Genomic DNA, 12,880 nt, shown 5'->3' on the forward strand with positions numbered 1-12,880 from the left:
CTAGAACTCCAGGAAGAAATCACAGCCAGTGTGGAACCGAACATCCAACACTATCTGTGATTTGGGGGGCGTGTCATAACTATAAAGGGAAGGGTAATAGCTGTCCTGTGTACAGTACTATAAATCCCTCCTGGCCAGAGACTCCAAAATCCTTTTCCCTGTAAAGGGTTAAGAAGCTCAGGTAACCTGGCTGGCATCTGACCTAAAGGACCAATAAGGGGACAAGATACTTTCAAATCTTGGGGGGGGGGAAGGCTTTTGTTTGTGTTCTTTGTTTGGGAGAGTGTTCGTTCTCCGGGAATGAGAGGGACCAGACATCAATCCAGGTTCTCCACATCTTTCTAAACAAGCCTCTCCTATTTCAAACTTGTAAGTAAATAGCCAGGCAAGGCGTGTTAGTTTTCCTTTGTTTTCTCAACTTGTAAATGTACCTTTTACTAGAGTGTTTCTCTTTGTTTGCTGTACTTTGAACCTGAGACTAGAGGGGAGTCCTCTGAGCTCTTTAAGTTTGATTACCCTGTAAGGTTGATTTCCATACTGATTTTACAGAGATGATTTTTACCTTTTTCTTTAATTAAAAACCTTCTTTTTAAGAACCTGATTGATTTTTTTCCTTGTTTTAGATCCAAAGGGGTTTTGGATCTTGATTCACCAGGAGTTGGTGGGAGGAAGGAGGGGAATGGTTAATTTCCCCTTGTTTTAAATCCAAGGGGTTGGATTTGTTTTCACCAGGGATTTGGTGAAGGTTTTTTTCAAGGTTTCCCAGGGAGGGAATCCATTGAAAATGGTGGCAGCCGAACCAGAGCTAAGCTGGTAATTAAGCTTAGAAGTTTTTATGCAGGCCCCTACATTTGTACCCTAAAGTTCAAAGTGGGGATCTCAGTCCTGACACCATCCGTTCCCTGAGGGAGTCAAAGTCTGCTTTTCTGAAGTCCAGGGTCCATATTCTGCTGCTCTCCTTTCTTCCTTGTGTCAGGATTCTGAACTTGACCATCTCATGGTCACTGCCTCTCAGTCCCGTCCACTTTTGTCTCCCCTACTAAATTCTTCCCTGTTTGTGAGCAGCAGGTCAAGAAGAGCTCTGCTCCTAGTTGGTTCCTCAAGCACTTGTACCAGGAAATTGTCCCCTACACTTTCCCAAAACCTCCTGGATTGTCTGTGCACCGCTGTATTGCTCTCCCAGCAGAAATCAGGGAGACTTCCCCATCGTGTGGCACTCAGTGGTTTCAGTGTCAGAGAGGATGTTCCCAGATGTTGCTTCAAAATTTGCCATCGATGACTTGATACAGAGAAAAATACATAGATGCTTTGAATTACATTAAAAAATTCAGCAGCCTGACTAGAAGTTGATGCTGCACCACCAACCACCAAGTTCAATGAATGAGAACTGCACGGGACAAAAAAAGCTCGAGGGTTTAACTCTCGGATCCGTGTCTGCACTCCTCTGTTCCTTCCTCTCATGTTGGCACCATTATCATAGCCCTGACCTCTCATGTCAGCTATCGCAATTCCCGTATCTTCCAGCTTTTTAAGAAGCACATTTGTCATACCAGCTCCTGTAGTATCAATGTCAATAAATTCTAGCAAATGCTCTCTGACATTCACCATTGCAGTGACATTTTCACTAGGTTCTGTTGTTGTTACAAAACGCACCATTAAAGTCATTTGTTCCGTATAGCTGATGTCAGATGTGCAGTCCAGAATAATATCTTGCAGACTTCAGATCTGCCACAATCTTCTGTTTGACTTTTGTTGCCAGTAACTGGATGATCTCATTTTGAATTGTTTTTCCAATGTAATGGTGTGTGTACATTTCTTGGGTGGTGACTCTTCTTAGATGCTCCTGGAGTACAGTATCAAACTCAGCCATCAGCTCCACAATTTTAAGGAAGTTTCCATTGTTTAACACATACAGCTGATCTGAAGTGCCACGCAGTGCTAGGTAGCAAGCATTCTCACAATGGCAATGAGCCTTTTCAAAATATTTTACCAGTAAAGAGAGTCTGATGCAATCTTTTCTTGATGCTGGTCATCTATGGTGGCCTTTAACCTTAGTCTCATCTCAAGCTCTTTCCACCTATGGAATGCTCTCTGGTGATTTTCTGCCTTCTCATGGCATGCCAAATTTCTAGCCAGATTTTTCCAGCCCTTTGTTCCTGTAGACCCCAATGTGTCTGGAACATTAGACTGGAAGAGTTTGCAACAAAAACAGTATGGAGCATTCTGGGTTTTTGAGTACATAAGCCATGGCCTCTCCACTTTGCCACCATTGGGGATTTCACGCCAGTAATGTGTTGGATGGAAACTTTGATTTCCTTTGTCTTTGGGGAACATGAAGTTTTTCACTTGCTGTGGCCCATTCAGTACAAAGAAGTCCCTCAAGCTACTGCTCAAGTGGGTCCACAGTCCTGGATCATCTAGAGTTAAGGAACTAACCTCTGAAGCAGCTGTTTCTTGAGCCTCCACCACACTCTTCTCTGATCTACACTTTTCTTCAGGAATGTGCATGGTTACATCCATTTGAGATGGAGATATGGATGCTGCAGTAGCTGCCAGGTCACCTGCACTCTGACTAACTGGAAGATCAGGCATCTCCTCACCACTCACATCCTCACTGGGGCCGGAAGGCTCACTGTGAACATTTGTGTCTATGGATCTCAGGAGAGCTCCTTCCTGCTTAGATAGAAAAGCTTCCTTTGCTTTCTTTCTTTTTCTGAATGCTGCCCCAGAGGGGCGTTTTCTTCTTTCACTCATGACTGCTGTTCTGCACTATAGTGGCTCTCAACACTAAACTAGGTTCGACGGGGACAGGTGAGCAAAGCCCACAGGTAAGTGGGGAACATGGAGACCGGGGAGATGGGTCGGAAACGAGAGGGAGTGTGGGCTATATTGGCAGAGAGAAAGGAGAGTCAGGACAAAACTGGGAGGAAAGATCAAACCAGTATCTTAGATGCCTATATACAAATGCGAGAAGTATGGGGAATAAGCAGGAAGAACTGGAAGTGCTAATAAATAAATACAACTATGACATTGTTGGCATCACTGAAACTTGGTGGGATAATACACATGATTGGAATGTTGGTGTGGATGGGTACAGCTTGCTCAGGAAGGATAGACATGGGAAAAAGGGAGGAGGTGTTGCCTTATATATTAAAAATGTACACACTTGGACTGAGGTAGAGATGGACATAGGAGACGGAAGTGTTGAGAGTCTCTGGGTTAGGCTAAAAGGGGCAAAAAACAAGGGAGATGTCATGCTAGGAGTCTACTACAGGCCACCTAACCAGGTGGAAGAGGTGGATGAGGCTTTTTTCAAGCAACTAACAAAATCATCCAAAGCCCAAGATTTGGTGGTGATGGGGGACTTCAACTATCCGGATATATGTTGGGAAAATAACACAGCGGGGCACAGACTATCCAACAAATTCTTGGACTGCATTGGAGACAACTTTTTATTTCAGAAGGTTGAAAAGGCTACTAGGGGGGAAGCTGTTCTAGACTTGATTTTAACAAATAGGGAGGAACTCGTTGAGAATGTGAAAGTAGAAGGCAGCCTGGGTGAAAGTGATCATGAAATCATAGAGTTTGCAATTCTAAGGAAGGGTAGAAGGGAGAACAGCAAAATAGAGACAATGGATTTCAGGAAGGCAGATTTTGGGAAGCTCAGAGAGCTGATAGGTAAGGTCCCATGGGAATCAAGACTGAGGGGAAAAACAACTGAGGAGAGTTGGCAGTTTTTCAAAGGGACACTGTTAAGGGCCCAAAAGCAAGCTATTCCGCTGGTTAGGAAAGATAGAAAATGAGGCAAAAGACCACCTTGGCTTAACCACGAGATCTTGCATGATCTAAAACATAAAAAGGAGTCATATAAAAAATGGAAACTAGGACAGATTACAAAGGATGAATATAGGCCAACAACACAGGAATGCAGGGGCAAGATTAGAAAGGCAAAGGCACAAAATGAGCTCAAACTAGCTACGGGAATAAAAGGAAACAAGAAGACTTTTTATCAATACATTAGAAGCAAGAGGAAGACCAAAGAAAGGGTAGGCCCACTGCTTAGTGAAGAGGGAGAAACAGTAACAGGAAACTTGGAAATGGCAGAGATGCTTAATGACTTCTTTGTTTCGGTCTTCACCGAGAAGTCTGAAGGAATGCCTAACATAGTGAATACTAATGGGAAGGGGGTAGGTTTAGCGGATAAAATAAAAAAAGAACAAGTTAAAAATCACTTAGAAAAGTTAAATGCCTGCAAGTCACCCGGGCCTGATGAAATGCATCCTAGAATACTCAAGGAGCTAATAGAGGAGGTATCTGAGCCTCTAGCTATTGTCTTTGGAAAGTCATGGGAGACGGGAGAGATTCCAGAAGACTGGAAAAGGGCAAATATAGTGCCCATCTATAAAAAGGGAAATAAAAACAACCCAGGAAACTACAGACCAGTTAGTTTAACTTCTGTGCCAGGGAAGATAATGGAGCAAGTAATTAAGGACATCATCTGCAAACACTTGGAAGGTGGTAAGGTGATAGGGAACAGCCAGCATGGATTTGTGAAGAACAAATCATGTCAAACCAATCTGATAGCTTTCTTTGATAGGATAACGAGCCTTGTGGATAAGGGTGAAGCGGTGGATGTGGTATACCTAGACTTTAGTAAGGCATTTGATACGGTCTCGCATGATATTCTTATCGATAAACTAGGCAAATACAATTTAGATGGGGCTACTATAAGGTGGGTGCATAACTGGCTGGATAACCGTACTCAGAGAGTTGTTATTAATGGTTCCCAATCCTGCTGGAAAGGCGTAACGAGTGGGGTACTGCAGGGGTCTGTTTTGGGACTGGCTCTGTTCAATATCTTCATCAACGACTTAGATATTGGCATAGAAAGTACGCTTATTAAGTTTGCGGATGATACCAAACTGGGAGGGATTGCAACTACTTTGGAGGACAGGGTCATAATTCAAAATGATCTGGACAAATTGGAGAAATGGTCTGAGTTAAACAGGATGAAGTTTAACAAAGACAAATGCAAAGTGCTCCACTTAGGAAGGAAAAATCAATTTCACACATACAGAATGGGAAAAGACTGTCTAGGAAGGAGTACGGCAGAAAGGGATCTAGGGGTTATAGTGGACCACAAGCTAAATATGAGTCAACAGTGTGATGCTGTTGCAAAAAAAGCAAACATGATTCTGGGATGTATTAACAGGTGTGTTGTGAGCAAGACACGAGAAGTTATTCTTCCGCTCTACTCTGCTCTGGTTAGGCCTCAGCTGGAGTATTGTGTCCAGTTCTGGGCGCCGCATTTTAAAAAAGATGTGGAGAAATTGGAAAGGGTCCAAAGAAGAGCAACAAGAATGATTAAAGGTCTTGAGAACATGACCTATGAAGGAAGGCTGAAAGAATTGGGTTTGTTTAGTTTGGAAAAGAGAAGACTGAGAGGGGACATGATAGCAGTTTTCAGGTATCTAAAAGGGTGTCATAAGGAGGAGGGAGAGAACTTGTTCACCTTAGCCTCTAAGGATAGAACCAGAAACAATGGGTTTAAACTGCAGCAAGGGAGGTCTAGGTTGGACATTAGGAAAAAGTTCCTAACTGTCAGGGTGGTTAAACACTGGAACAAATTGCTTAGGGACGTTGTGGAATCTCCGTCTCTGGAGATATTTAAGAGTAGGTTAGATAAATGTCTATCAGGGATGGTCTAGACAGTATTTGGTCCTGCCATGCGGGCAGGGGACTGGACTCGATGACCTCTCGAGGTCCCTTCCAGTCCTATAATCTATGAATCTATGAATCAATTGAAGGGGACAAATAAGCAGGCTGGTAGCAGGGACTGAGGGAAGATATCAGCGTTTTAAGGGCCTAACTGGCTCCTACTACTTCAGTTGACTGCCTGTTCTCCTCAAGTGGGTTCAGGGAAGCAGCAGGAAACAGGAAGCTCCCTGCGAAGCTGGTGTTAATCAGTCCAGGCTCCTGGGGGTGCTAGAGAGGTATATAAGAGGCTCCTCCTCCTCTCTCTCCCTGCAGCTCCTGCTGCTTTCTGTTCTTCCCTCTCACCTTTTCTCTTGCCTGCCTGTTATGTCTCTTGTGCCCTCCTTCCGCCAGCACAGCACTCCACCATCTCTGTGCATCTAGAGCAGAGAGAATACATATGCACCAGCAGCAGACACAATATTTTACACTATGGCGCCCCTCCCACAGTCTGGCACCTGAGACGGCTGCCTCAGTTCGCCTCATGGTAAGGCCAGCCCTGATTGACCCCTCTTAACTTGTTCTATCAACTGGTCCTGGATGTCTTCTGCAAGGTCCTGGTTACTACCTTGGACCCCATTCTTGGATTATGCATTCTGAAACTGGTATAAACTGGGGTGAATTCCACAGTCCCTGGCTGCTGAAACTTTTTACCCCCTCTTAAATTTGATTAACTACAGCTCAAGTTGTACAGCCTTGACAAGAAACTGAACTTTCTTCCATCCAAAAAGAGCTTGAGTCAGAATTCCACACACAAGGGAAAGAATCTATAATGGAAATGGAAGGATAACTATTATATCTCTAGACAAAAAAAAAGGTGGCATCTTAACAGAAAGGATGGACCAGTGAGATGACAAGGTGGTTGAGGTAGTATTTATTTATTTTTGGACCACTTCTGCTGGTGAGAGACAAGCTTTCGAGCTTACACAGAGCTCTTCTTCAGAAAGAATCAGTGTCTCAAGTGAACTCTAAAAAGCCTCAGGACCCTCTGTTGCTTTCGAAAAAGCAGCTTGATAGTGGAAATATATTTAAAACTAAGAGATGCAGAACCAAATGTTTAAATAATAGACAGAAGATATTTGTACTCCAGCAAAAGCCTTTCTCCATATATAATTAGCGTCTAACGTGATAGAAGAAGAGAAGCAAATGACTCTTTTCCATTTTATTACATCAAGGGAGCCAGCAAACTGAACTTGATGGTACCTTCTTATGCTGTTTTTGTGTAGCAGCTGGGAGCTTACATTTATCTGTTACTCTCATCAGTGCCAAGAAGGGTTTTATGGTCTAACAATGCACGTTTTTTCCTTGAGTCTTCTGAAAAGCTTTAATTTTTTTTCCATTGCAAAATCTCTTTGCCATGAGAGGCTTTGTAATTTTTAAATAAGTGCTGTCACATCAATTTTTCTTCAAACCAATGAAGGCTTTTCCACACACAGAACCCCCATTTAAATAAAACTGCACTTTTAGAGTCATTCATTCTACTAACTTTGGCTTCAATTTTTTTTAATATACAATATTTCATTTCTCTTCACGTGATGGCATTTGTTTATACTACTAATATAACAGACCATAAAAGTTAGCAATGTCAAAAGTGATAAGACAGACAAAGACTATTAAAAGAACAATACTACTACCAACAGTTTATAATTTAAAAAAAATGTTAAATACTTGACTATGAATTTACATTTATATAGTGCCTTTCATCTAGAGGGATCTCAAAGTTCCGTATTAACTTTACCAATGGATTTTTAATCTCTATATAAGAATCAGTTCACCATTAACTTAAGGATAATCTCTTCTAGAGAGAAAAGTGACAACCGTTAACCAGCACCAAACACTACAAAACAGTTTAGAACAGCGAGTAAAAAAATAAAATACACAATTGGAACTATAGGCAGAATGTAATTATCCAAACAACAATTTGGCCAGTATTCTACACACTTCCCACTCTTGTAAAGAAAAATGCCAAGGGGTCCTTAATGTCTCAATACTGCCTTAGAAGGAAGAGTGCCACTTACTATATTCACCACTAACTGCAAATAATTTTTTTCCTTGGAGGTCTCCCATACTTAGCCCAGCCATACTTATTTTATGAGTTCAAAGCCAGAGGTTGTATGTCTGATTGTAATGGGGTAGCCATTGACTGAGAGCACCTTCATGGCCAGGATAACAGGCACCCTGTCCCATTTAGCCCCTTCTTGCAGGTCCTTTAATAACTGCACACGAGCTTTACTGTGGATAATAACACCCCCTGCCTAGGGCTGGTTTAATATCAGCAGCAGTTCTTAACAATTCTCAGGGTCCCAAAATACAGTCCATCACCACACAACAGTCCATACTTCATTCTGCTGTCTTCTCTCACAGCTGCAGCTCTTTTTCTCTCCCAGTCTGTTCTCACAGTCCATCTTCCCAGTTCTTCTAGGCCCAAACTCCATTCAAGTTTCACCACAGGAGCCTCCTGGGCTCCTCTCTGTCACAGCTCCTTTGGTCTTGGGGACTTCCACGGAGGAGGCCTTCATATTCTGTTAGTTCTTTACAATTTCTTGAGCCCCTCCCCTTCATTGCAGCCCTGTCCTGTTTTTTATAGGGCAATCACCTTGATTTCTCCCAGGTGTGACTCATTCTGTAATCAGAATAGCTCCAGCCTGCCAGCCATTAAAGGGTGAGCCACCCTGTTACACTGCCATACTGAGGTTATGCGATTTATGTACTTTAAATGTATGGTTTTATTGATGTGTTATACAACAGCCCCTAGAAGCTGTCTTTAATTAGGATTTCATTTCTAATTATAAATAAATGTGATTATTTATGTGTATACTTGTTATGAGGCATTAAAATACATTTGAAGTACAGGAAATAACTTACACTGAAGGAAATGTAAGTGATATTTTGTTAGTCAAACATGTTTTGGAGGTTCTTCCCTATTAACTGTATCTATGTTTCTCCTAAATTAATGTTGTGAGTACCAAGTTTAGTGTCTGAGAACAAAAAATACATAAACTGTAAAGATGACACTCAGGAAAATAAGAAAAAAGTCAGCTAAGAATGGTAAGAAAGGCTAGGAAGAATGATTTATGATTTATTTGTATTACCCCTTGCATGTGAATCAGGATTAATACAAATACATCCAAATCTCAGAAGGGATCCTACTTATTCCGCCTTTCAGTTCCCCTTATCATTATCATGTACAAATCTATTTATGAAATGTGACTTTAAAATTACTCATGGTATCAGCTCACCGACTCTGATTATGAAAGTGTCCTCTGATGCTTGAATAATAGATATTCTATCATTTAAATAATCCCTCAAAATTCAATTTACACCATGTAAATTAACTTCTGGATATGTATATTGGGTAGATCATTAGAACTCCTTTTGATATTGTATCAATGAAACAAAAAAGAATATTTCAACCACATTTTTAGCTGGATAGGTACCCATTTGCTGAGAAAAGAGTTGGGGGAATTTTTCATAATGTATATTTACATCTTATAATAGGACCTACTACAGTTACACTTTATTTTTTTTTCTATTTCCCCAGTACTAATTACTGAAAGTAAAATTTTCAAAAAATGTCTTACAGTTTGTCTACATGGGGACATGCAGGAAAGTTAATCTAAATTAATAAAAGGTATGAATTTGAGATTGATTAGTTAAACTACATAAATCCCATTTCAAACAGGACTAGATCAAAGAGCATTAATGAATAGTTAATGCACGTCAGCAGGGTCACCACGGATCGGCAACCTTTGGCACACGGCCCGTCAGGAAAATCAACTGGAGGGCCGGGACGGTTTGTTTACCTGCAGCATCCACAGGTTCAGCCGCTCGCAGCTCCGCTGGCTGAGGTTCACCGTTCCAGGCCAATGGGAGCTGCAGGAAGCGGCGGCCAGCACATCCCTCGGCCCTCACCGCTTCCCGCAGCCCCCTATGGCCTGGAACGGTGAACCGCGGCCAGTGGAAGCTGTGATCAGTCGAACCTGTGGAGGCTGCAGGTAAACAAACCATCCCGGCCCACCAGTGGATTTCTCTGATGGGCCACGTGCCAAAGGTTGCTGAGCCGTGGTCTACACAGACACTTAATAGAAATAAGTATTAGACTGACCTAGCTACATTGGTCAGCCATGTGAACATTTTTTAACCCTGTGCAATTTAGTTAGGTCAACCTATCCCGCACTGTAGATGCAGCTACGTCAACTGAATAGTTCTTCCAACGACCTAGCTACAGCATCTCAGAGAGCTGGATTACCTACACTGATGGAAAAATCCCTTCCATCAATGTAGGAAGTATCTACAATACAGTGACACAGCTGCAGCGCCATAGCTATACCACTGTAGCTGCTGTGGTGCAGACATACCCTTAGTATGTGGCAGGCTAGTATGGGGTAGATTCACATGCCAGCTTCTTGAGACTAAATGTTTGTGTAGATAAGCCCTCAGTCCCATTGAAAGTCAACAGGATTAGATGCTTTTGAAATCCATCTTTTTGTTAATCCATCTTTCCAAGAGGCGGCAACTAGGTCCAGGGAAAATTCTTCTGTCAACATAGCTGCATCTACTCCAGGAGTCAGATCGATCTAACTATGGCACTCAGTACTACAAATAATAAACAATAAATAAAACTTCAGGAATATGAGATGTAAACATCTAAAAGCTCAGCAGTGAAAATAAAGATGACATTGAAACAAACAAATCATGTAAAGTGACATTCTTACCTATGCAGCTGTAAATATTCTCTGGGTCTATTTAACAGGTGAAGGAATCGGTCAACAATCTTGTTTTTCCCCACGCCCTGAAATAATGTATATTAAAAACATTACCAAGAGTACTTTAATATCCAAGAATTGTCGAGAGAATAAGGTCAGAATTCCTTTACAATCTAGTAAAATCTCACACAAGATACAAAAGTTTTGATCGCAATTACAATACTATATTATTAGGTTTACACCAATGTTTAGTTTGAAAAAGAGAAGTGATATTCTTTATAACTGCATATTTTGTCTGTCCTACTAGATTTTATATATATAGAAAAATGTGTGTGTGTGTGTATATATATATATACACACACACACACACACACATATAAAGTGGTATAGCATGGAATATATATATTGCACACTGTATCGCCCCGCCCTCCTCGCCAGAAGTACCGGGGCGTGGCCGGAAGTATAAGAGGCTGGCCCTGCAGCACAGTTGGGGGAGAGCCTGCAATGGAGGAGGACGCCCGGCCTGTTCTCCAGAGGCCCGAGAAGAGCCTGCACCTGGCTGTTCCCAATCCCCAGACCTGGACGACAACTGGCCGGAGTACCCACTGCAGTTTACCCTAAAGAGCCAGAAGAGGCCTGGAGGCCGCAGGTACCAAACCCCGGGGAGGCAGGAAGTAGCCCAGGGGCAGCCAGGAGCAGCCAGCTGCAGAGCCCGGCTCAGTCAGAGCGTTGCGGCTGGATCCCCGCCGACACAGGGGCAGCCAATCCTGCCCCTGCCAGGGCCCTGGGCTGGGATGCAGTGGAGTAGGGTGGGCCCACGTCCCCCTACCACCCCACCCCACCCCGGGGTGGCTGACCCCTTACATGGTGCAAGGAGGCTCTAGCCCAAGACAGGAGCTCCCTTGCCACTCACCTTTAGAGACTGTTTGTTTGCTGTCTGCTTGAGCTCCGCCCAGGCCTCAGCCAGCCCTGATAGACTGTAGTTAAGGGGTGACTACTTGAGCTACCCCAGTCCAGGCTAAACCTGGTATTGACTATTTACCACGCAGTCCTATTGGGGCTTTTACCTGTCTTACGGACTCTGGTCCTGACCCCACAGGACTAGCCTGAGTGGCCTCCCTCCGACCGGGAGAATGAGGGAGCATTACACACACACATGTAATAGCTGTATAGAAATACATGTGCAGCAGTTTTCACATTACCAGTTGTACATTCCCTCTTAGAAATATGATTATTAGTTTTGTAGTTCTTATTTCTACATGCTTTATTTCATATTCAGCACAATTGGTTTAATAACAGAGCAGACTAACATGTAGTACCCAAAGCAAAGGAGAAAGTGAGCAGCAAATACAGAATGCCAATATAATCTACAACCATACTTTATCTAATAGTGTTACCAGTATTTGGATGACTGAAATCTACATCTCCTTTTAACTAATTTCTAGTACTCTAGTCCCTTTAATTTCCCCAAAAAAGAACAGGAGTACTTGTGGCACCTTAGAGACTAACAAATTTATTAGAGCATAAGCTTTCGTGGACTACAGCCCACTTCTTCTATATGCATCCGAAGAAGTGGGCTGTAGTCCACGAAAGCTTATGCTCTAATAAATTTGTTAGTCTCTAAGGTGCCACAAGTACTCCTGTTCTTTTTGCGGATACAGACTAACCCGGCTGCTACTCTGAAACCTTTAATTTCCCAGCATTTGACAGAAGTACAGTAGGGGTGCGGATGGTGGGCTTACACTAAATACATATACAAAGTAGTAAACTTTGGTAGTCAGGGGAAACATCTAGGAGCAATTGGCTGGGGTTAGAGCATTGCCTTTTGTTCAATGTCATGTACAATATTTTCTAACCCTGTTCTACTGAAATCAGTGGCAAAAGTCCACAAACTGAAGTTATGGCTCATGCTGATCCACTGTTTCTCTTGGACTATCAGATAACAGTGGAGGCCAGTGATAACTTTCTCCATCTATCACTCAGAGGGTGAAACAATTCCTCTCTTATGCAGACCATAGCACAGTGGTTGCAAGATTGATAGATGGGAAAGATAGAGTTGTCAGCCAGAGAAAAGAAACAAAGGAAAGAAATCAGGAGGAACGATAAGTTCACAATTTTGGAAAATATGGACATTGTGATGAGACATCTAAGACACTTCAAGAGACATCTGAAAATGTAAGACTGAGCAAAGAAGTATAGAAGTAGATTTGAGAATCATTCACATAAATGTAGCAGTTGAAATCATGGAAGCATATAAGGTTGCCAAGAGAGAACAGAGAAAAAAAAAAGCTGGTGACCAAATAGAACCACAATGTATTCTTACAGTGAGCTGAGTATGAAACTGATTGAAAGATCATACTCAAAGAGTAGTTATCAATGGTTTGCTGTCAAACTGGGAGGATATATATAATAGGGTCCTG

At 42.4% G+C, this 12,880-nt stretch overlaps 1 protein-coding gene across 3 annotated transcripts in view; it reads right to left on the bottom strand.

Annotated features, from left to right (window-relative positions):
- Positions 1-12,880, bottom strand: part of VWA8 (von Willebrand factor A domain containing 8) — a 300,653-nt gene that overhangs the window by 136,277 nt on the left and 151,496 nt on the right. For all 3 annotated transcript variants that reach the window (XM_065581171.1, XM_005301483.4, XM_065581170.1), the window contains exon 21: positions 10,470-10,546. In XM_065581171.1, the coding sequence (XP_065437243.1) occupies positions 10,470-10,546 (77 nt within the window). The remainder of the gene's footprint in view (positions 1-10,469; positions 10,547-12,880) is intronic.

Source organism: Chrysemys picta, chromosome 1 (genome assembly GCF_011386835.1).
Source record: "Chrysemys picta bellii isolate R12L10 chromosome 1, ASM1138683v2, whole genome shotgun sequence".
In the NCBI taxonomy this organism is placed as follows: Eukaryota; Metazoa; Chordata; order Testudines; family Emydidae; genus Chrysemys; species Chrysemys picta.